This window comes from Peromyscus leucopus, chromosome 19 (assembly GCF_004664715.2).
Source record: "Peromyscus leucopus breed LL Stock chromosome 19, UCI_PerLeu_2.1, whole genome shotgun sequence".
In the NCBI taxonomy this organism is placed as follows: Eukaryota; Metazoa; Chordata; class Mammalia; order Rodentia; family Cricetidae; genus Peromyscus; species Peromyscus leucopus.
The window spans coordinates 62,474,774-62,497,512 of NC_051079.1; the positions used below are offsets into that span (position 1 = coordinate 62,474,774).

General features: G+C 46.0%; 1 protein-coding gene across 1 annotated transcript; it reads left to right on the top strand.

The window, feature by feature from the left end:
* Nucleotides 1–15,595: 15,595 nt before the first annotated feature.
* On the top strand, nucleotides 15,596–16,294 carry LOC114694918 (insulin-like peptide INSL6). Its single transcript, XM_037196945.1, has one exon. The coding sequence runs from the start codon at nucleotides 15,634–15,636 to the stop codon at nucleotides 16,198–16,200; it is 567 nt and encodes a 188-aa protein (XP_037052840.1). The 5' UTR covers nucleotides 15,596–15,633; the 3' UTR covers nucleotides 16,201–16,294.
* The last annotated feature ends 6,445 nt before the right edge of the window (nucleotides 16,295–22,739 follow it).

A 22,739-nucleotide genomic window follows, 5' to 3' on the forward strand; every position in this document is an offset into this window, starting at 1 on the left:
CTAGAGAAGCTCCACAAATACACAGCCCAAGAGACAGAGACTAAGAACAGAGAGAGAAGAGCTCAGTGCTGGGCAGGAGCCTCCTGAAGGCCCTGGGGTCCAACCCCTCTTCGGTGATATGGGAAGTGAGATTCTGAGAGAGGAGGGGCTCAGCCTGAGAGTGGACAGGTTAGGACTAAGTCCCCCAGAGCAAGCACCGCACAAGAGTGAGTGAGTGTGTGCTTGATTGTGTTAGACACACACACAGTAAAGTGGAGGGGAGGAGGGTGGCCGGGGCAGGAGGCCATGTCTGTAGACACAGTCAAGGATAGGCTATACCGTGGAGAGAAGTTAGAATCGCTCCACCAAGTCTAAACACCTTTGACCTGGAGAGTGGCGTGGAGAGAGTTCACACAAGACTACTGCTGTTTGACCCATGAACACTGCTAGAGATAACCAGGAAGGAAATCCCTAAAGTAAATCCTTTGTGCAGACATCTGCCTCTGGGACCGGAAGCAGGAGGCATGACCCAGGATGGAGCCGGAGGACATGATTTACCAGATAACACCAGAAGTGGCAGTTGAGGAGGAGGAAGAAGGATGTCAAGAGAGAAACAGGAGAGGGAACGTGTTAGGAGAGGACAGCCCACAGCCTACCCTCCAAGGAGTCATGCCAGCCGCTCTAAAGCCAGGCACAGCACGCAGAGGGGCCCCTGCTCAGAGTCTGGGAGGAAAAAGAAGAAGCTGCCATATGGCCCCTGGTCATGCTGTGCCAATGGGGGAAGCTTATGTCACTTAGCCACCTCAGGGCCCCCCAGGGTGAGGTCTATTTAGCCTATGTGGTCTCTGGCGACGCCCTTTCTTCCTCCACTCCCAAGCACGCCATGGTCTATTACTTGCGGCATACATAGTTCCTGGGAGCAGGTGAGCTTGCTGTCCTCTCTTCCGAGAACTGGGACTGGCACAGGCAGCTGGGGCTGGGTCCATCAGCCCCGCATCCCCTCTCAGAACACCCCCCCTCCCTGCCCAGCCCTCTCCTTGACCATCCCTTGCTGTCAAGAACTTCTCTGACCTTTGGATGGATACTCTGCCAGGGTATGTGACCTTGGCCCAATCTCTCCTAAAGACCGAAGTTATCTCCTAGTTGAGTTCACGTTCAAGGGCATCCTTGAGGGGAACTGGCCATTATCCAACCTCAATAGCACGTCATCATAAAAATGAGATACGTCTGGACAAAACACACCCTCCTCGATGCTCATTCTCAGAGATGGGGGCAAGTTCTAATCACAAGCCTCTTTCCCCTTCTTCCTTTCCCTCCCCCGCTCTACATCTCTCTTTCTCCTTCCCAATCATACTCAGGATGACAGGAGAAAACAGGGGCACCAAGGAAGCCCTCATGCCCCAGAAACAGCCCCCAGAAACAGCCCCCAGTCAGTCAAACGCCCAGGGTGTTGACAAGAACGTATACCTTTTGCCGAAGTTTAGATGGGGAGAAAACTGGGTCTGCAAGCCTGTAATCTCAACACGTGGGAGGCTGAGGCAGGAGCATCATACATTGGAGGCCAGGCTGAGATACACAGTAAGCCCCTATCTCAAAAGTGGGATGGAGCTGGGTGGTGGTGGCACACGCCTTTAATCCCAGCACTCGGGAGGCAGAACCAGGCGGATCTCTGTGAGTTCAAGGCCAGCCTGGGCTACAGAGTGAGCTCCAGGAAAGGCGCAAAGCTACGCAGAGAAACCCTGTCTCGAAAAACCAAAAAAAAAAAAAAAAAAAAAAAAAAAAAAAAAAAAAAAAAAGTGGGATGGAGAGCAGCTCTGTGTGTTTCCTGGGGCATCTGAAGACAACCAAGTCAGCTCAGGGAAGGTGTCTACCGAGAAGCAGAACAGGTGGTGGTTCATATGTCGTGTGGTGGAAGAAGCGGCCGGGTGGTGTACATGCCTTAAGTGGACATAGAAGAGTTGAGGCTGGAGACGGGGGAAGATCAATGGAGAAAGGCCACTCTATAGGGTCGGTAGCTTGAGAAATCCAGGGTACAGGTGCTGGGAGGGACGGGATTCACATTGACACAGAGAAGGTCAGTGACCAGTTGGATTAAAGGTGCTTCTGGTGTCTTCTTATTTTTTGTTTCTAACGCCTTCCTTCCTTCCTCCCTTCCAAGTATGGGGAGACTTTGCTGTTGGGCATAGACTGTTCTGAAATAGTAGTTGTTTTATTTCGAAAGGGATTGGCATCGACTCTAGGAAGAAAAACTCCTGTCACCGCCCAGGCCGAGGCTGAGGACACCACACCCTCAGGCTAGCAGCTGGTGGACACAAACTGCCCTGCTGGATTCATATCACAGTAGGGCTCCAGAAGGGCCCTGGGCCTTTGGTGTCCACCACAGACTTCCAGGACTCACCCAGAAATCCCCTAAACTCCATCACCCCGATGTGGCATCTCTGAACTGCTGTCCCAGGAGTCACAGTGCATCACACGTGACTCCATTCAATGTCCCAGCACTCGGGAGGCAGAGGCAGGTGGATCTTTGTGAGTTCGAGGCCAGCCTGGGCTACCAAGTGAGTTCCAGGAAAGGCTCAAAGCTACACAGAGAAACCCTGTCTCGAAAAACCAAAAGAAAAAAGAAAAAAAAAGAAAGAAAAGAAAAAGAGTGAAAACCCTGAATTTTATTTTTTTTCCCTTGGCATGTCTGGGGAAAGTGTGACATAATCTGAGCCCAGGCTGGTCCCAAACCAAATTCAGGATCCTTCTGGCTCAGCCTCCCATGCTGGCCCTGCCAGCCTGTGTCTCAACACCTTTTTTCCAATCTTCAAAAGTGTCCTCTGTGTGAGACTGGTGATATTTTACTGAAGTCTGACATCTTCACTCCAGCATCCTGACTCAGCCACCCCCCAGAGATGTCCCCAGAAAGTCACTTCTCCTGCTTCGACTGCGAGTGTTTTAACAAAAAGCGTGGCTTAGGGTTCATAACTCACCCCAGGTGCCTCCCTCCCTGAAGCCACCTCAGAAAGGAGAATTGCAGCCCTCAGCACAGAGAACTCCAGGGAGTTTGTAAAGCTCCCTGTCAGCCTTTCATTGCTGTGCCCGCCCTCCCCCTTCATTAATTCAACCTCGGGGAGGGCCGCAAAGAGATGAGCCGCATTCCAGTCCTGTCTTCACTGGGGAACCAACGCACCCTGGCAGAGATAAAGGAGGTCTGACCCTCCTCCTCCAGCGATGGCCGTCTAAGGGGCCCCAGAGGCCATCCTGGGAACACTTGACTTGCTCACTGAGCAGAAATCCGGCAAGGCTTCCGAAAGCCTTGAAGCACACACTGGCTCTGTCATGGGACCCAGGGGTTAAGATGCATGGGCAGCAACAGTCTGTAATGTCCACTCGAGGCCCCCAAAATTGATACGAGACACCCTTACAGCCTGCGGGCCCATGTATGTGCTGATACTTCAGAGATCCCGAAGACAGAATCCAACTGTCTTGTAATTAAAGGACTGGTCTCTTACATCATGACATTTTTGTTTGTTTGTTTTTTGTTGTTGTTGTTTTTGTTTTGTTTTGTTTTGTTTTGTTGGTTTTTCCAGACAGGGTTTCTCTCTGTAGCTTTGCACCTTTCCTGGAACTCACTCTGTAGCCCAGGCTGGCCTCAAACTCACAGAGAGCCGCCTGCCTCTGCCTCCCGAGTGCTGGGATTAAAGGTGGGCACCACCACTGCCTGGCACATCATGACATTTTTATCTCATTTGATCCTAAAAGCAAGCTATGTAGTGACCGTATTACAGAAGGGAAAACAAATTCTTAATATTCCCAGTACTGAGTATTCACAGCTTTTCCCATGAATATGCACTGCCTCCCAGCTTGGGAAACCAGTCTCTGCATGAAAACCTTACAGACTGAAGATGCTAGAATTGCATCATCCTCTCTAGACTTACTTAGTAACAGTGTATCAGAGATGGTGTCCTCAAGTTGATGCTGCTGCAAGAGTCATCAAGTCCCAAAGCTTACTCTCCTTACCTGATCAGCACGAGGTGACACCCAGCGACACCCTAGGCTTCCTGGATCTCCAGGTGGCAGGGGACATGGTCTGGATATGGGACTTACTGTAGAGGTAGAAGGACCCAGGGCGTGGAGCCTCCACTGTTCAAACAGCCAAGGTGAATGTCTCCATTTAGGGTCAACATGTGTTATGTGTCTGGGGTCACTCAGTGATTCACCAGGGCCATGAATAAATTTTAACAAAGAAGCTTTATTAAATACTGGCCAGGACCATGGATGACTGGCCAGGACCATACTGGAGACTGGAGATGCTCATAGTATGGCATGAATAGATTGGTAGTACAGAGTTAATAAAGGAAAAAACCCCAAAGTTACAGGGTTTGGGGGGTCAAATTAGCTCACATCCTGCAGAGCCTAACTTTTACAACCGACATCCTGTAGATGACTCAGTTATCTCCAGCAAGCAAGCAGTTTTTACAGAAGCAAGACTAGAGGTTATTTCCCAGGACCCATTGTCTTGCAAGAACAGTAGAGGCAGTAAAATGTACAACTATCAGTTTCTTAAGATTAGTTCAACTATTCCAGGAAAATCATCCTTCTTGGGCAATTTCACTGATAGGGTACATTTCACAAACTAGCAGTTTACAAGCTGAAGCATTTTTCTCACGGATTTTTTTTTTTTTTTTAAGCACAAGAATGTTCAATTTTTTAACGTATTATTTACTATCGCATGCGAAATGGTGGATTATGGAAAATACTTTGTGTTTGCAGATTGCAGTCAATCAGCAAATGTTTCAGTGGTAACTCCTGCTTGCCCAGGCCTACATCAGACACAGAAAGAGATACAAATGCCAAAGAAACCCAGGCAGCACCCTGGGATGCCTTTCTTGCTTTTCTGCCTTTCTTGCTTTCCTGCCTGAAACTTGAAGGCCAAAGAGAAGATAAAACAAAGCTCTCTTGGAGTCTCTGCTCAACCAACTGAGGCTCAAACCTGAGCCTTGGCAGTTTAGCATCTCACAGTTTCAAGAGCAGACAGAAGGGCCTTCAGTGCCCAACTTAGGACAGAGAGGAGACTGCCCCCTTCCCACAGTGCAGGGTCTGCGCCGGCCCTGGAGGACCTGGGCAGGGTCAGTCTCCACTGGAGCTAGAGAATCAATCTAGAATCTCCTAGTGATTGGGCCGAGACCTCTGCAGCCCTGCAGGTGTGCCTTCTCCCACCACAAGTCACACCTGGAAGAAAATGCTGGAGCCAGGTGGTCGTGGCACAGGCCTTTAATCAGAGGCAGAGGCAGGCGGATCTCTGTGAATTCGAGGCCAGCCTCGGCTACAGAGTGAGTTCCAGGAAAGGCACCAAAGCTACACAAAGAAACCCTGTCTCAATAAATAAATAAATAAATAAATAAATAAATAAATAAATAAATAAATAAATAAATAAATAAGAACATGCTGGAACCTTCTAGGCATAAGTGAGAACAAAGATATTATTTGGGAGTGGTCAGCACCCATTTGCGAAATCAGTGCTGGTGACTTCTGCTTCCCTTTTAAGACTCTTCATAATCCCCTTGAGACAACGCTGAGCACAGATGGGACACCCACACCAGTTCCAGGAACAAATGACCCAGCTGCTCTATGTACATGCTGGAGCTTGTGCCTGAACTTATTCCTGAGGCGCTGATGTTGGGGGGAATGATCAGAGCACCCCCAGGCACTGTGTTGAGCATTTGGCCTAGCTTGTCTTGTTTACTCCTCAGAGACCTGTTAGGATGGGATTTCTTATAGAGAAGCTGCAGACTGTGTTTTCCTCCGGTTTACATAACTATCAAAAGGCAAAGCAAGGATTCAAATGTAGCCCCGACTCTGAAGGTACCAGTTGTAGACGCTCCCACATCCTTCAGTTCCTCTACTCACACACACACACACACACACACACACACACACACACACACGTCAGCTCCACATGCTATCCTTCTCACAGGCACCTCACACTTAGCATGTCTGGAAGTCATCTCCTCACCCACAGATTGATGCTGTCTTCTTTCTCATCCCCTTAGTTCCCACAGCACCAGGGCAGGCTCCTGATCTCCCCTCCCTCCTGGCTTCTTTTCTCTGGACTCCTGCAGCAGCTCCAGTTCCCAGATGGTTTTCTCAAGTTTACCCTTCCAGTCCTTCTCCACGCTGTAGCCCATTTCCACACCAGGGATGACTTTGTTACCCTCTCACTAAAACCCTTGCTCATAAGGGAGGGGCTAGGGAGGTGGCTCAGTTGTGAAGAGCACCTGTTGCCCTTTCTGAGTTCAATCCCAGCACCCATTTTTAGTGGTTCAGAACACCTGTAACTCCAACTCCAGGAGATTCGGCAGAGTCTTCTGGCCTTCACAGGCTGTATATATGCACACACACACACACACACACACACACACACACACACACACACACAACATACATATATATAAAACAAATCCATCGCTTGTTGCCCAGGATGCTCAGGTCAACACTCTTTTTTTTTTTTTTAGTTTGGAAGATAAAACCTTTTTAAAATCCAGCTGCTCTCCACTTCGCTTCTGTCTATCTCAAAGGTAGTTTTTCTGACCACCATCCCAGCCACACACAATTCCAGGCAAACCCCAAACTTTTGCCCGTTTGTATTACTCTGTTCAGACCTTTGCTACTTTACCCATAACAGCTGTGGGATACGCCACTTCTCATACTAAACATTGCTCAAATGTCACCATCTCCAGGAAGCCTTCTCATCTCAAGGTCCTCCCTTTCTCCCTCACCCCTCCCAGGCATATGTCATACTGTTCTGGGGAGCCCCCAGTGCCAGCAGAGCAAATTGCCCTATCCCATATATATATATTCCCTGGGCTGTGGACTCCTGCGCCCCAAAATTTCTATAGTTGATACCTTCTTAATCTTTGTGTCTCTGGGGCCTGGCAGGGTGCCTGCAGAATAGATTGATTAAGTAGAACACAAAAGTTCTGCAGGACCATTGGTCCTGATGGAAGAGAACTAGTCTCAAGTAAGATGATTTTTAAAAAAAAAAAAAAAAAAAAAAAAAAAAACACTCAATAGCAAGGTCAAGCATGCTGCCCTGGCTACAAGGAGCTATGGAAATTTGGAGGAGGAAGCTATTAGAGGTTTATTAGAGAGAATGCTGGCTGCTGAAGTACCAAGCTTCCCAGATGAGAAGGGTCAGGGTTCCACCTACACCAGATTTATCATCGGAGGCAGCCACATCCTTTGGGCAAGGATCCCTGCCAACAGGCACCCAGGATCCCTTCTACACAATTAGCATGTCTCTGGGTTAGAGAGGCCCAAATCCTGCAGTCTGGGTTGGAGACAAAGAGAGTCTGCTCCTGTTATGTTAATTGCTGCCTCTCTCACACAGAGGATGGGGCCAGGAAAAGCAGATGGAAAATCCCTCCACTTCCACCTACCAGCTCAGCAGCCCGGTCCTGCCCAAGGATGGAGCTGCCAGGCATCGCCGCAGACAGCTGGAGGCAGAGCTGGAGGCTGTCACTGAGCCTGGGAAGCATGCTCTGATGACCAGTCAGCTTCCTACCCGGGAACCCCCAAGCTTAAAATTTCACTTTAGAAATAGTGCTCTCCCCAGAACGCTGGGTTTTGGGTTGTTGTTTTTTGTTTTGTTTTGTTTTGTTTGTTTTTGTTTTTGTTTTTTAATGTAAATGACCCAAAAGAAATGTACTAGAAACTACTACCATCTTAGTACAGGTGGGTGGATGAGCATATTTCCCTCCTGGGAAAAGCAGGTGCTCTGGCTGTGGAGGACGCAAAGAAGATAAAAAGCACAGGATCCATCCTGCCCTCAGTGTGCCTCATCCATTGTGTCTGGCAATCCACGGCGGACCCTTTCCTCTGCCCCTTCTCACTCCAAATCCTCTCCCCTCAAGGACTTCCTCCACCCAGAATTAGTGAGTGCACAGCACTCAGCTGCTCTGGTGGGGTGTTGTTCCATGCTTGAGGAGCAGTTGATACAAATCTGCAGCGCTCCTCAGATTCCAGAGTGCAACAAATTCTTCCAGGAGAGCTTACCAGGATAGATTGCTGGGGTATTGGGGAACACAGCATCTGGAAAATGGGGAAATGTTGGCGTTGGCCAAGAGACACAGTTTGACTTGAGAGGACTGTTCTGGAGCTCTATTGTGTAGCATGCTGACTAGCTAATGTTACAGCCTTGCTCGGGACCCTGGGGAGGCCCATTAGGGAAAGCTATTTCTCTGGCCTGAGTGGGAACCCAACAGTCTAAGCTGCCCAAACATGAGTTAACCCAGTTAAGCTGCTCAGTCACCTGGCCAGAGCACCACCTCTCAGGAAGGTGGGCTCACTTCAAGCTGTACTGAAGAGATAGGAGGAATAATTATCCCTTTAATGAGCAATGTACTTTGCCATCCCAGAATTCCTGCTCCCTAGTGCAGTTACTTAGAAAGCCCTGGGTGGACTCTGGCGGATCTCTTCATCTTCTGAGTTAGGATTAGAAAGGTAATGAATATTTTCCCTTTTTCTCTTCTTCTGTTTCCTTCATTGGGTTGCTGGTCAGAGCCCAACTGTGGTTTTCCCAGTCCTTTGATCTTTCTCTCTCCTTCTCCAGAGCTCTCTGCCAGGTGGCTGCTTGTCCACCGCGTGGCTGACCTTAACCTAAACATGTGCCAGCTTAAGTTAAACCACATGCCTTTTCTCTTTCTTTTTTCCATCTTCCTCCTCCCTGAGGCTGCCAAGACTTACGGCTTGCTGCCCTGGAGCTGGACTCAAAATCTCCACTAATACTGTATTGAATATGTGACAATTGCTAGAATGCATCCTAAATGCTCTCATCACATGACACACAGAAACTGTGTGATGGCTGCCGGGCGGTGGTGGCACACACCTTTAATCCCAGCACTTGGGAGGCAGAGCCAGGCGGATCTCTGTGAGTTCGAGGCCAGCCTGGGCTACCAAGTGAGTTCCAGGAAAGGTGCAAAGCTACACAGAGAAACCCTGTCTCGAAAAACCAAAAAATAAAAAAAAGAAAAAGAAAAAGAAACTGTGTGATGGGTCCGTATATTAAATGCTTGGTTATAATGAACATTCCAGTGTATACTTACATTAAAACATTATATTGCATACCATGAATATATATAATAGTAATAATTTTTTTGAAAAACATTGCTAGGCTCTGCCCCAGATTTCTGATCCAGTGAGCCTGAGGTAGGATCTGATGCTTTGCTTTCTAACAAGCTCCAAAGTGTTGCTGATGCCTAAGGGCTCAACTTTGGGAGCTGCGGCTGTATTGTTTGGCCGTTCAAACTGGACTCTGTGGACCAGTTATCATCTGTGAGCTGATCAGAAGTACAGAGTTAGAAGCTGCGTTTCAGCAAGATCTCCCGTGACTCAGAGCACTTTACACCGTAGGCCTTCTCTAAAGCAGTGTTTCTTAAAGAGTAGCCCGGAGCCCCTATGTCAGCACCAGCTCAGAGCTGGTGAATGCCGAAGAGGCCCAGCCAGGGCCCATCACAGGACTTCCTTCACAGACCCTTCTGAGAGTGAGTCCAGGACGTCGCATCTGAACAACCTTTGAAGCAGTCAGCACTGTCTCTCCCATGGCTGCTTTTTAGAGCCTGTGGCTTGTTCAATCTCTTCACCCCAAAACAGCTAACCTAGATGTTTCTTCAGAGCATCAGACATTAACCTTTTTAAAAGTCCCACAAGTCAACAGTTCCAATGCTCACTGTTGAGAAGGTCTGGTAGATTCTAGCACCTTCCTGACAGCAAGCGTTTGAGCACAGGTGCCAGGCGGCCCTGCATCAGAGGTCTTCCACGCTGGCCGAAGTAGGATGCTCCGGGGAAGTGTGTTACTTTGGTATTCCTTTAGGTGGATTGACGTAACAACGGGTGCGTTATTTTAACCCCTGTGAAGTGTACCATTGCCTGCGTCCTTAATGTAGTTCTAATACTGTGGAACTACCAAGAAGGGCAGGCATAGGAAATAGTTTGGTACCCTGAGACCCCCCCCCCTTTTGGTTTTGGGCTGTGCCCACACCCTCTTATTATAATGCACTTAGCAGCCCAGTCCTTTCACCTACATGTAATACACAGCACACCTCTCCAAACCCGAGAGCAACCTCGGAACCCCGCGACCCCCCCCCCATCTGCGTCAGGTTACATGTATTCTCTGAACAATGGGATGAATTTCAATTTTGAACCATTTCTGTTCAACTGTATTCCCAACATATTGGGGTATAAAGAACAGAAGGGCCAACCCAGCCTGAGTTGGTTTGGGGCACATGTGCAGTAAAGTAAAACTGTGTCCTCTCGTAACAATTTAGGAAGACCCTCCTATTTACTATCTTATGTCTATGTATAATTGGGTGTGCATATGATTAAAATCAGATGCATTATGGGAAGGGGCATATGCAGTAGGGAAATGATTATATAACCTGATCTATCAATCAAACTAGAGAACCAAATAAACTACAGCCCTTAATAACCAACTCCTCATTCCTTGGAACCCTACAAAAGGAAGAGCTGAACAACAATCAGGGCTCTTGATTATCTGCGCTCATGTGGCCCACCGTCAATCTTGACAGAATATTCCTTTTTTAATCTGCACTGTCACATAGCTCCAAATACAACGATCTTGCTTCTTTTGCGAGCCTGTGTGAGCCCTCGTTTTCAAATTTGGGGGGAGAGGCCTCGAACCTGGAAAACCCCAGCCCAGACCCAACTACTATCGTTACTGTCGGACATTTTCACTTCTCCAAACGCCAAGCCCATACCAGCCAGCTCCTCCTTCCCCAGGTCTACAACATCCAGTGTCTGTGGTTTCCCGTCTGTGGATTTTCCTGTTCTCAGCATTTCCTGTAAATGGAATCAGTGGGAACGGGAGATAGAAACTGATCAAGGAGTTCTCGGACATCAAAGTGGCAGTTCCAAGAACGTCCTTCTTGGGACACTAGAAGAGAATTCCAGTTCCTGCTTCCCCATCTCCTAAATGAGCACCTTCCGCCTGAAGATCACAGGCGACAAAGTGTCTGAGACAGAGAGGTGGTACCTGGACACTTGGTGGGGCCAGCTGCACTGACCGGCTCATTCCCCTGTCCAGACCTCACGAGTTCCATTTCTGCCAGAAGTCTTTTTTTTTTTTTTAACAAGTGCCAACCTGTCCCAGGTTCTTGTTTATTTTTAAAAAGCAAAGAGTAAAACATTACTGAGCATAGGAGTGGGCTAGTGAGCAGAAGGAAAAAGCAGAAAATCATTGGGCCATACGCTGTAACACCCGGACTCTCCTGCCACACCTGCCAGCATGCTTCAACTGAGGGTCCTGCAGCCCAAATGCAGGACTCTGGTCAGCTGGAGGTTTTTCTCCCAGGTAGCATTGCGTGGCCTGGTATGAGTCTTCTGCTAGTGACCATCACTTGCTCTCCTCGTGATCCCAGAAGCAGGCCAGCCATGACACTCAGCATGCCTGTAAGAGTACATCCACTTCTTTTGCAGCTGCGGGTTCCTGTGTGTGCCTCTGATGGCCACCTCTAGCATCACCAGGAAGCTATCCATAGGAGCAGCCTTTGCCTAGGGCCTGCCTATCATGGTCAATGTCGCTCGAAAGCCATTCCGTGCTAGATGTTAAAAATAACCTAGAAATGGCCGTCAAGAAGACACCCGACCTTCCCTGCTTTCCTGCAGCTACTGCCGCAAGGTAGAGCTGCAATCTAGAGAGGTCAAGCAGACCTGGGTTTCATTCTAGTCTGAGTCATGCGTTAGATTTCTGACTTCAATAAGTTCCCCCACCAAGCTTCCGTTTATGATGGAAAACCAGCAATCCTAAAATTACCCTGACAAAGTAGTTATCAGAATTACAAGTAAATACCAAAGTTCCTAGCAAGGACCTGGCCTGTTGCTGCCCCTTGGAGGGTGGAGATTAATGTAGCATCTTTCGTCTAAGCCTGGACCTCTTATTTGGAAATTAAGGTGTGTAGTACATTTTACTTAAATAGAAACCACTAACAAGATTTTTTTTCCTGTTTATATTTCTAAAAAATTGAGACAAAGACAAACAAAAAAAGGCCCACCAAATCCTGTATTCAAAACTTCCAAGCCCACAAGAGTCGGGTAACCAGAGAATAAAACGAACTAGAGGACTCCGTTCTCTTTACCAGGGTGGGTCTCTAGAAGATGGAGCGTGAAACAGCATACGCTGCACATTTGTTATTAGGACTGGGGAGGTAACAGGCGGCATGTACTTAAGGCAGTCCTGCCACAGCGCACACTCTGGGAAACACAATGATTCTTTCCCCGGGTACATGATCTGATCCTGCCATCCACTGGATTCCCTTTTCATGCTTATGTAGATCCTGATCTGTCTCCTGACCGGTGGCTACATTTGCCACCCACTCAAAAAAAAAAATTAAGTGGGGGACACTTAAATAGGAAAGCTGGAGGAAAGGAACGATGACTTTCTAAGATTCTTTAGAGAAACATGATTTCCTTCTATTCTTTAGGTTCCGACGTCTTTTTAAAGAAGGCCCCAGACTCGATGGCACCATGTTTCTGGAGACCCCTCCTGTTAGTCAGCAGCTCTCTCTTTCCCTCTCCAGCCCCACCTATGAGATCTCTAAAAAGCCTCTCTCTAAAACCCACTCTCTGTGGTCCATGAGTTTCCTTCTTCCAATGTGGGAGACGAGAACAAAGCCATTGGTTTGAGGCAGGTTTGGTGGGTGTCAAGTTACTGGGAACCTAGCTCCCTTCCAAAAAGCTCCACTCCTCCCAAAGACACCCCAGTATTCCATATCAGAATCAGGGCCATGGGTATAGCTCGGTTAGCAGAATGATCATCTAGCATTTGTCAAAACCTGGAGTTCAGTCCCCAGTAGCACATTAAACTGGGTATGCCTGATGACGTGTGTGATCCCAGCACATGAGAAATAAAGGTAGGAGGACCAGAGCTCAAGGTCATCCTCAGCAACATAGAGTTTAAGGCCAGCCTGGGACACAGGAGACAAAGCAAACACAGATGAGATCATCTATTGTATCTGACCTCCCCCTCTTAGGACATGTTTGAGGTTCATAAACATTATCAATTCTTCATTCCTTTCATGGCTGAATAATATTCTACCACATGTATGTAACACTTTTTATTTAGGCATTCATCAGGTGATGGACATCCGTGTTGTTTCTATTTGGGGGCTATTGTAAGGAGGGCTACAATAGTATAAGTGTTGTAGAGGATGTGTTTGCACATCTTGAGTGTGAGCACTGGGAATAGAACTGCTGTGTAGCATGAGAGTGCTAACTTTTTGAGGATGTATGGATGGAATGATGAATATACTCTAAAAAAGAGGAACTTACTCTAGAACATCTTTGTTGTCAACAGAGGGCTTGTGGTCATCCAGACCCCCCTAATAAGGGTAGCCCCTACTTGAATATTAGTACCCCATGGGAGCTTGTCGGAAATACAGAATTTCAGGTCATCCCAGACCTACCAAGTCTAAGGCAAGTTTAACAAGAGGCTCAGCTTATCCGTGTGTGCATGAACGCTCGAAGTGCAGTAAATCTTAAGTGATGTCAGTCAAGAAGCATCCAGATTGTCTAGCCTTGAATGCATTGGCACAGGAGACCACTTCCTAAATATGACACCAGCAGCACAGACACCGAGAGCAACAATTAATAAATGGGACCTCCTGAAACTGAGAAGCTTCTGTAAGGCAAAGGACACAGTGAATAAGACAAAACAGCAGCCTACAGAATAGGAAAAGATCTTCACCAACCCCACATCTGACAGAGGACTGATCTCCACAGTATATAAAGAACTCAAGAAACTAGACATCAAAATACCAAATAATCTAATTTAAAAATGGGGTACAGATCTAAACAGAGAATTCTAAACAGGAGAAGTTCAAATGGCTGAGATACACTTAAAGAATTGTTCAACATCCTTAACCATCAGGGAAATGCAAATCAAAACGACTCTGAGATACCATCTTATATCTGTCACAATGGCTAAGATCAAAAACACTGAAGACAGCTTAGGTTGCAGAGGATGTGGAGCAGGGTAACACTCCTCCACTGCTGGTCGAAGTGCAAACTTGTACAGCCACTCTGGAAATCAATATGGCAGTTTCTCAGAAAATTGGGAATCGATCTACCCCAAGACCCAGCTATACCAATCTTGGGCATATACCCAAAGGATGCCCAATCATGCCACAAGGACACTTGCTCAACTATGTTCATAGCAGCATTATTCATAATAGCCAGAACCTGGAAACAACCAGATGTCCCTCAACTGAAGAATGGATAAAGAAAATGTGGTACATTTACACATTATGCACTGGACTAAGCTCCTAGAATCCAGTCGAAGAGAGGGAGGAGGGACTGACTGTATGAGCAGAGGGGGTCAAGATCATCATGGGGGAACCCACAGAGGCAGCTAACCTGAGCTAGTGGGGGCTTGTGGACTCTGGACTGACAGCTGGGGACATGCATGGGACCAAACTAGGCCCTCTGAATGTGGGAGACAGTTGTGTGGCTTGGTCTGTTCATGGTGCCCCTGGCAGTGGGACCAGGATTGATCCCTGGTGTGTGAACTGGCTTTTTGGAGCCCATTCCCTAGGGTGGGATACCTTGCTCAGCCTTGATGCAGTGGGGAGGGGCTTGGTCCAGCCTCAACTTGATGTGCCAGACTTTGTTGACTCCCCATGGGAGGCCTTACCCTCTCTGAGGAATGGAGGAGGAATGAGGTGGAGGGGGTAGAGAGAGGGCAGGAAGGAGGGGAGGGAGGGGAAACTGTGGTTAGTATGTAAAATGTAAAAAAAAGAAAAAGAAAAGGTAAAAAATAAAAGTAGAAAGGGGGAATTATTGAACCTGTGGGAGATACAGGAGAGGACAGTAAGAGAAGGGCATGAGTGAGAACAAAGTGTAATGCCATCCATGTGAGAAGATGCCCTGGTGAAGCCCATTACTTTGTGTGCTAACCAGAAAGGGAAAAAAAGGTAATAATTTTGAAAAGGTTTATTTATTTTATTTGATGTGTATGAGTGTTCGCCTGCATATCTGTATATGCACCACGTGTATGTTTGGTACCGATGGAGGCCGGACTGGAGTGACAGACTATCGTGAGCTGCCTTGTGGGTCCTGGGAAGTGAACCCGGATCCTCTGCAGGAGTAGCAAATGCTCCTCACCGCGGAGCCGTCTCTCTAGCTCCAGGAAGAATTTTTTAAAGTTAAAAAAATATAACCCATGAAGGAGATGAGAGGATGCTTCTCCGAAGGGAAGAGATGTCTCATGTAACCACTAGGCAAAAAGGAGTTTACATTCCAGGTCAGTTTCAGCATCTTCCATTAGTACATTTTTTGGTCACTCAGGGTGTATGTTGTCTTATGTTAATGGCAGTCTCTTGGCGAGGACGACAAGGAAAATGAATAAAAAGCCAGGGAACGGAGACACTTCTTACTTCCATTTCTGAGCGAAAAGGAGCCTGTTCTGTTCAACTTCCTGCAAGCCTGAAGCCCCAGCAAGCCTGGAACACCCCACACCTAACCTCAGCGTTCTGGAGAAGACTTCGGAGGCAGGGCTGCGCGAGAGGGGCGTGGCGGAGGCGTGGTTTGGTGGGGAGGAGGCGGGGCGGGGGCGGGGCGACGGCCGTTGCAACGCGCCGGGCCGTGCGGCGGAGCCCAGGGATGAAGCATCTGTCCTGTTCATGTCTGTTGTGGCTTGGACTCCTAAAGGCTACTTTCTCCTACGGGCAAGAGGACAGCAAACTCAGGAAGCTGTGCGGCAGTGACCTGATGATAGAAATTATGAAACTCTGTGGCCGATCTTCTCAGAGCCAGATCGAGCTGAAGGAGCAAACTCCTTTGACACAGCCCTCACACAAGGTCAAAATCGTCAGCCTTGACCAAATCCCTTCTTGGTCCCCGGGAAGATTCACAAACCCACGCCCTGCATCTGCCTCTCGGGAAAAAATAACAAAAACTTGGGAACCCCAGCCACTGCCGGACCATCAGTTTGAAAAGGCCAACTTGCTTCTTGAGAAATCAAGAGAGTTTTCATCCCTCGGTGTCAATCCCTATGTGGAGAGGGTAAAACTTCAGAAGAAAAGCACAAACGAAATCAACACCTTCAGCAGTTTATTTTGGGGGAAACATGCCCAAAGGAAACACAGAGGTTTCTCAGATAAATGCTGTCTTATGGGATGTACAAACGAAGAGCTGGCCTTTGCCTGTCTCCCGTATGCTGATTTTTAAAACGTACGATAAAACAAATGTCACTGGTGACTGAGATGTACAAACCATCATAGAAACTATGCTAGCTTAATAAATACTCACTATGTCTAACTCACCACTTATTTTTTCTTGGAGTTATGCTAGTAGGTTATGTTGGATTGTAAACTGCATTGGAGAATATTCATGAGCTGCTGACGGTGCCTTACGGTTGTGACAGGCATCTTAGTGACTCCTTTCTGTCATATATATTTTATAGACGATGTTAGTACAAGTGCCACAATCCAAGGAGACATTTGGAAATTACCTATTTGGGTTTTATCATTATGAATAAAAATTCTTAAGCTGCATTTAAATAGAATATGGAATGTTATACATTCTTTATATATAATATACAGATCCGTGTCCATTTTTTAAAAAAAAGAAAGAATCAGGAGGCAGAGGCAGGCGGATCTCTGTGAGTTCGAGGCCAGCCTGGGCTACAGAGTGAGTTCCAGGAAAGGCGCAAAGCTACACAGAGAAACCCTGTCTCGAAGAAAAAAAAAGAAGCATCCAGATTGTCTGCCCACCTAAAACAAAAATCTTACCACAATAAGATCTGGGCCCATTAAATTGTACCTTTAGAAAACAGACTTCTCTTCAAATGCAACATTACATAACTCTCAGTTATACATATCTTAACATAAATCTGTTTATCAGAATGGTTTAGCCTACACCATCCTCTCTCAGACAGAACCTTTCTCTGCCAGCCAAGTTACTAAGAAACAGAGTTGAGCCCAGATTAGATCTCACTGTGGCTTGCATCTGAAACGTCCCCTACAGACTTGTGTTTTCAACGCTTGTTCCCCAGCTGGTGGCTTTGGTGCCTCTGGGGGGTGGTGTCCAGTTGGTAGCAGTAAGAGAGGACCTGCTTCACATAGGGTGGGCCTTTGAAAGTGAAAGCTCAAAGTCCAGGCTTGGATTGTTTTCTGCTTCCTGGTCCGCCATGATGTGGACACACCGCTGCTAGCGTCTGCTGCTATCAGCTGAGCCTCTCTCTCACAAGTCATGGATGAGGACTCTAAAGTCCTCTAGTATCTGTTTTGTTTGAAACAGGTCTCATATAACCCAAATAACTATGGAGCTGGGGATGACCTAAACTGACCCCCCTGCCTCCGTCTCTCTGGTGCTGGGGTTATAGGCATGTGCCACCACACCCCACCTAATTTCTCACCATCCAAATTTAAATCAAGACACCTGTTTCCCTTCTTTGTGATTTCTGCTGTCCTTGCAGATGGGATGTTACCTCTCTCTGAGATTCTGATTTCCCCAGTGACTAATGATACTGAACATCTTCTCATGTACTTCTTGACCATCTGTATATCTTGGAGAAATGTTCCTTGCCCATTCTTAAACTGAAGGGTTTTATATTCAGTTCTTTACTTATACGTATTTGCAGGTCCCTGTTGCTCGAAATCTAATATGGTAAATGCTGAGAGATCAGAGAGATAAAGGAACAAGCCCCTGCCATGTCTCACCTCGACAACTCCACTAATCCTCTGACTGAATGTCTCTGAGTCCTCAGCCGAAAGGGGTCCAGCTGAAAAAGGCTTTAGCCGAAAAAGCTTCAGCCGAAAGAGCCTTAGTTCCTGTCTCCTCATGCCTTATACACACCTTTCTCTGCCCAGCCATCACTTCCTTCCTAGTGCTGGGATTAAAGGCGTGTGACTCCCAAGTACTGGGATTAAAGGTGTGTGCCACCACCATCCATCTCTGTTTCTCTCCTAGACTGAGTCAATCTCATGTAGTCCAGGGTGACTTTGAACTCACGGAGATCCAGACAGATCTCTGTGTCCCGAGTGCTAGGATTAAAGTGTGTGCCACCACTGCCTGGCATTTATGTTTAATCTAGTAGCTTGTTCTGTTCTCTGATCTCCAGGCAAATTTTATTAGGGTACACCATATATCAGCACAGGTCTCTTTTCAAATGCATGATGAGGTAAACATTTTATTCCATCCTGTAAGGTTTTTTGTTTGTTTGTTTGTTTGTTTTTACTGTCTTGATTTGTTTTCTTCTGCACAGAAGTTTTAATTTTGATTAAGTCTAGTTCATCTATCTCTTTCTCTTGGTACTTATTTTTTTGTTGTTATGTCTAAAGACCACTGTCAAAGTCATGGTCATGAACATTTAATCTTACTTCTTCTGAGAAACTTAAAATCTCAGTACTATTTTATTTTGTTTTTGAGACAGGATCTCATATGTCCCAGACTAGCCCTGAACTTGCTGTGTAGCCGAAGATGACCTTGAACTTCTGATCCTCTTGCATCTACCACCCAAATGCTGATGTCACAGGCATGTGTCACAATGTATGGTTTTTGTGGTGCCAGAGATAGAGCACCAGGCTTTATGTGTGCCTGACAAGGCAAGCACTCTGCCAGAGCTAAGCCATGCATTCAACCCTTAGTTTTAACTCTTATATTTAAATTGTTGATGCAGTTTTTAGTTGATTTTTGTGCATGGTGTGAGATGTCGCCAAACTTAATCCATTGCTTGAAAAGATCCAGTTTTCTATTACCACTTATTAAAGAGAGTTTTATGCTCCCTCCAAGGTTAAATAGTTTGGGGACCTGTGACAAAGCATTATGATAAAAATATCTCTTACATTCTAAGAGACTGGAACTTTTGCTGGACCTCACAGCCAGAGTTAATAATAGACCTTGAGGCCTCTTAAGACTGTCTGAAGACCTTTGTTTGTTTGTTTGTTTGTTTGTTTGTTTGTTTGAGAGAGAGAGAGAGAGAGAGAGAGAAGAGGTGAAGTTGGGGAGGTGGGGAGGTAGGATCTGGGAGGAGTTGGGAGAGGGGAAACCAAGATCAGAATATATTATATGAAAAATAATTTTGAAAATTATAACGTAGAATGGGGTGGGCTCTGTCTTGAGTGTCCATTTCTGCCAGCTTCACCTGGAGCTTCTATATACCAACATTTCTGTTAGGTGAAGAAAAACTTATGTCACATAAACATTTAAAATCAAAATAAAAACTTAAGATTGTTATCCTACTGTGTATTCAGCCTATTTGTTTAATCTGAGAAAAATGTAACAACAGCTTTTATTTGCCTTGGATATCTCATATAATCAGCTTTTACAGCCTAAACTAATGTAGATCTGTGATCTTATGTACTCCTCCATGCCCCTGACCCAAGAGTAGTGCATCTTTGTGCATCAAATCTATAGAGCCGTCTGGTGTTGATGACTCAACACCCCAGATGTCTTTTTCAGCCCAGAACTCTGCTTAGTCCTTTTACATAATTTCCGTCTCTTTATTGATATTCTTGATTTGCTCATGCATGTTCATTCTCCTGGCTCCCAGCAGCTCATTGAGCGTATTTAATACCGATAATTCACAACCTTTGTAAATCCAATGTTTGTACTTCTTCAGGAACACTTGCTGGTTTCTTCTATAAATGGACTGTTCTATTTATTTCTCTGCATGCTTCACAGTTGTTTGATGGAATTGGATGTTTGAATATTATTATGTGATGACCCTGGAAACCAGACTCGTCACCCTACTTAGGACCTGTTTTCATTGCTTGCTTGACTTTCTCTTTTCCCATCCTTTATGATGGAAACTGCAGAAGCAGAAGTGGAGTGTCTATCCCTGTCACTTTCTAAGATGACGCCTTACTTGTCTCGTGTAGCAGTGAGTCAACCTAGCGTCGACATAGTGAGCAGTCACCGAGGTATCATGTGAACGTTACTTAGTTGAGCATCGATTGCCTTTATTTAGAATCGTGGAGTAATTCTGGAAAGTTTTGATTTTTCTGACACGAGTCTTACATAATTAAGAAAATGTATGCACTATGTCTACTCTCTCACATTTATACTCTAGGCGTTGATTCCTGGGTTTGTGCATATCCCTCCCTCCCTGCCTGCCTTCCTCCCCTCTTTCCTCCCTTCCTTCCTTCCTTTCTTTCTTTCCTTTTCACTGTATACTTTTCTTTAGTTAATTTGTGGAGATAGAAAAGGAGGAGTGGACATGATGTAATACAGTATTCATACATGAATTTCCCCCAAATAAAAAGTTTAAATTAAAAAAAAAAAACTTCCCTTTTACAAACTAGCATGTATTTAAACAATGCAGACAATAAAAAAGAGAGTCTGAAAAATAGAATGCATCTTTTCTAAGCAAAAGAATTATTAATTATTGTAATCCTCTAAAGGGTGACAGAAAGATTCATGTTCTGTGTTGTGAGAACTGCAAGGTGGATTCTGGCTTCAGAAACTCTTTTACGACTCTATAACTCTTTCTGCCTTCTCTTCCTCGGGGCTCTTGAGCCTTGGTGGAGTTATCCCATTTAGGCCTGAGTGTTCCAAGGTCTCCCACTCCCTGCATACTGTCTGGCTGTGAGTCTCTGTATTGGTTCCCATTTGCTGCAGGAGGAAGCTCCTCTGATGATGGCTGAGCAAGACACTGATCTATGAGTACAGCAGAAGAATGTCATTACAAGTCATTTTATTGCTATCTACCTTTAGCAAAACAGTAGCATTTGGTTTTCCCCTAGGTCCCTGGCCTATCCAGTCTTGGGTTCTTGGCCACCCAAGCAGTGTTGGACATGTACTCCAACTCATGGAGTGAGCCTTAAATCAAATCAGAATTGCTTGGTTACTCCCACAACCTTTGTTCTGCTGGTGCACCAGCTATCTTGAAAACAGGTCGCCATTATAAATCAAAGGCTTGGTAGCTGTGTGGGTGGTTACATTTCTCCTTTGGTAACATGCAGCATGCCTTCCAGTACCATGAATCCTAATCCATAGGGGTATGGCTCTAGGTAGGCACCAGCTCGACTTCTCCATGGTCAATGAGTTGTGGAAGGCACTATCAGCAATAGGGTCTTCCTGTCAGTTTGTGGAGAGCCACCAATAGCCATGGTTAGGGGTTCCCATAGGGCCCCGTTAGCCAAAAACTTGGTTAGATGTACCCCATTCCCAGAACTGGAGACTATTTGGTGACAGGAGATATCCAGTTGAGGCCTTGTCTCTCTCATTATTTGGCAATTTCATTTATATTGCTTTTATATATGTATATAATATAGGAAGCTTCTACTGTATTAGGTTTCCATATGATCCCTCATGTTCCTTAGTTTTAGCTATTCCTCCCTGTATTCCCTCCCTCTCCTCCGTCTTCCTTCTCCCTCCCTGCCCCCATTCCAGTCCCTTCTCTTCCATCCATACTATTCTATTTCCCCTTCCTAGGGAGGTCCATCCCTCCTCACTAGTCTGTTACTCTCTCCCTAACTCCTGTGGTTATATGGATTGTAGCTTACTTATCTATGACTTCATAGCTAATATTCATTTATAAGCAAATATATACCATATTTCTTTTTCCAGGTCTAAGTTTCACTAAGGATTTCTTTTTCTTGTTCCATCCATTTACCTGCAAATTTCATGATTTCATTTTCTTACCAGCTCAGTAATATTCCATTGTATGAATGTACCACATTTTCTTTATCTATTCATCTGTTAATGGGCATCTAGGTGGCTTCCAGTTTCTGGCTATTATGAATAGCAATGAAAATCAAGTGTCTCTATAGTGGAATGAAGTGCCCTTTGGGTATATGCCCAAGTGTGGTGTGGTGGTTTGAATAAGAATGGCCCCAGAGACTCATATTTGAATGCTTAGGGAGTGGTATTAGGGGCTAGTTCCCTGTTGGAGTAGGTGTGGCCTTTTTGGAGGAAGTGTGTCATGGGGGTGGGTTTTGGAGTTTCAAACGCCTGAGCCAACCCCAGTGGCACTCTCTCCCTACTGCCTGTTGGTCTGGATGTAGAACTCTTGGCTCCTTCTCCAGCACCATGCCTGCCTGTGCACTGCCATCCTTTCCATCATGATGATAATGGACTAAACTTCTGAACCTGTAAGCCAGCCCCAGTAAAATGTTTTCCTTTAGAGGAGTAGCTATGGTCATGGTGTCTCTTCACAGCAATAGAAACCCTAACTAAGACAAGTAGTGTAGCTGGATCTTGAGGTAGATCAGATCCTATTTTTATCTTGGGCATTGTTTCTCCATCAGTAGAACTCATCCTTAGGGGACATGTCACATGTGCTTTGTAGCTTGGTGACCTCTATAATGACCAAGACCACATCAGATCCTCCCCTAGGCTTGTAAGCCATAGAATCCATCTTCATGGTAGAGGTCACATGTACTCTGCAAAAGAGTTTCTGATGTAGTCACACTTTAACCTTTATTGTACACATAGGATTGGGATAGTGGTTAACAGTAATTTTTTCCCCAAAATTATACTATACTTAAACATGTCTAAAATAAACTGCCTGGTGTCAGATTCTAGAAGTTTTAACCAGTGTCTGGCTAACTAAGTCACACTGAACTGGATTTTCTTCTTGCCTCACACAGATTATTTCCCTGCCGGCTGCAGTGTTTGCAGGGACCCCCACAAGATGAAATCTCAAGGTAGTTTTGATTTGCGTTGACTAAGGATGTTGAACGTTTCTTTAAGTGCTTCTCAGCCATTTGAGGTTCCTCCTTCAAGAATTCTCTGTTTAGATCTGTACCCCAATTTTTAGTTGT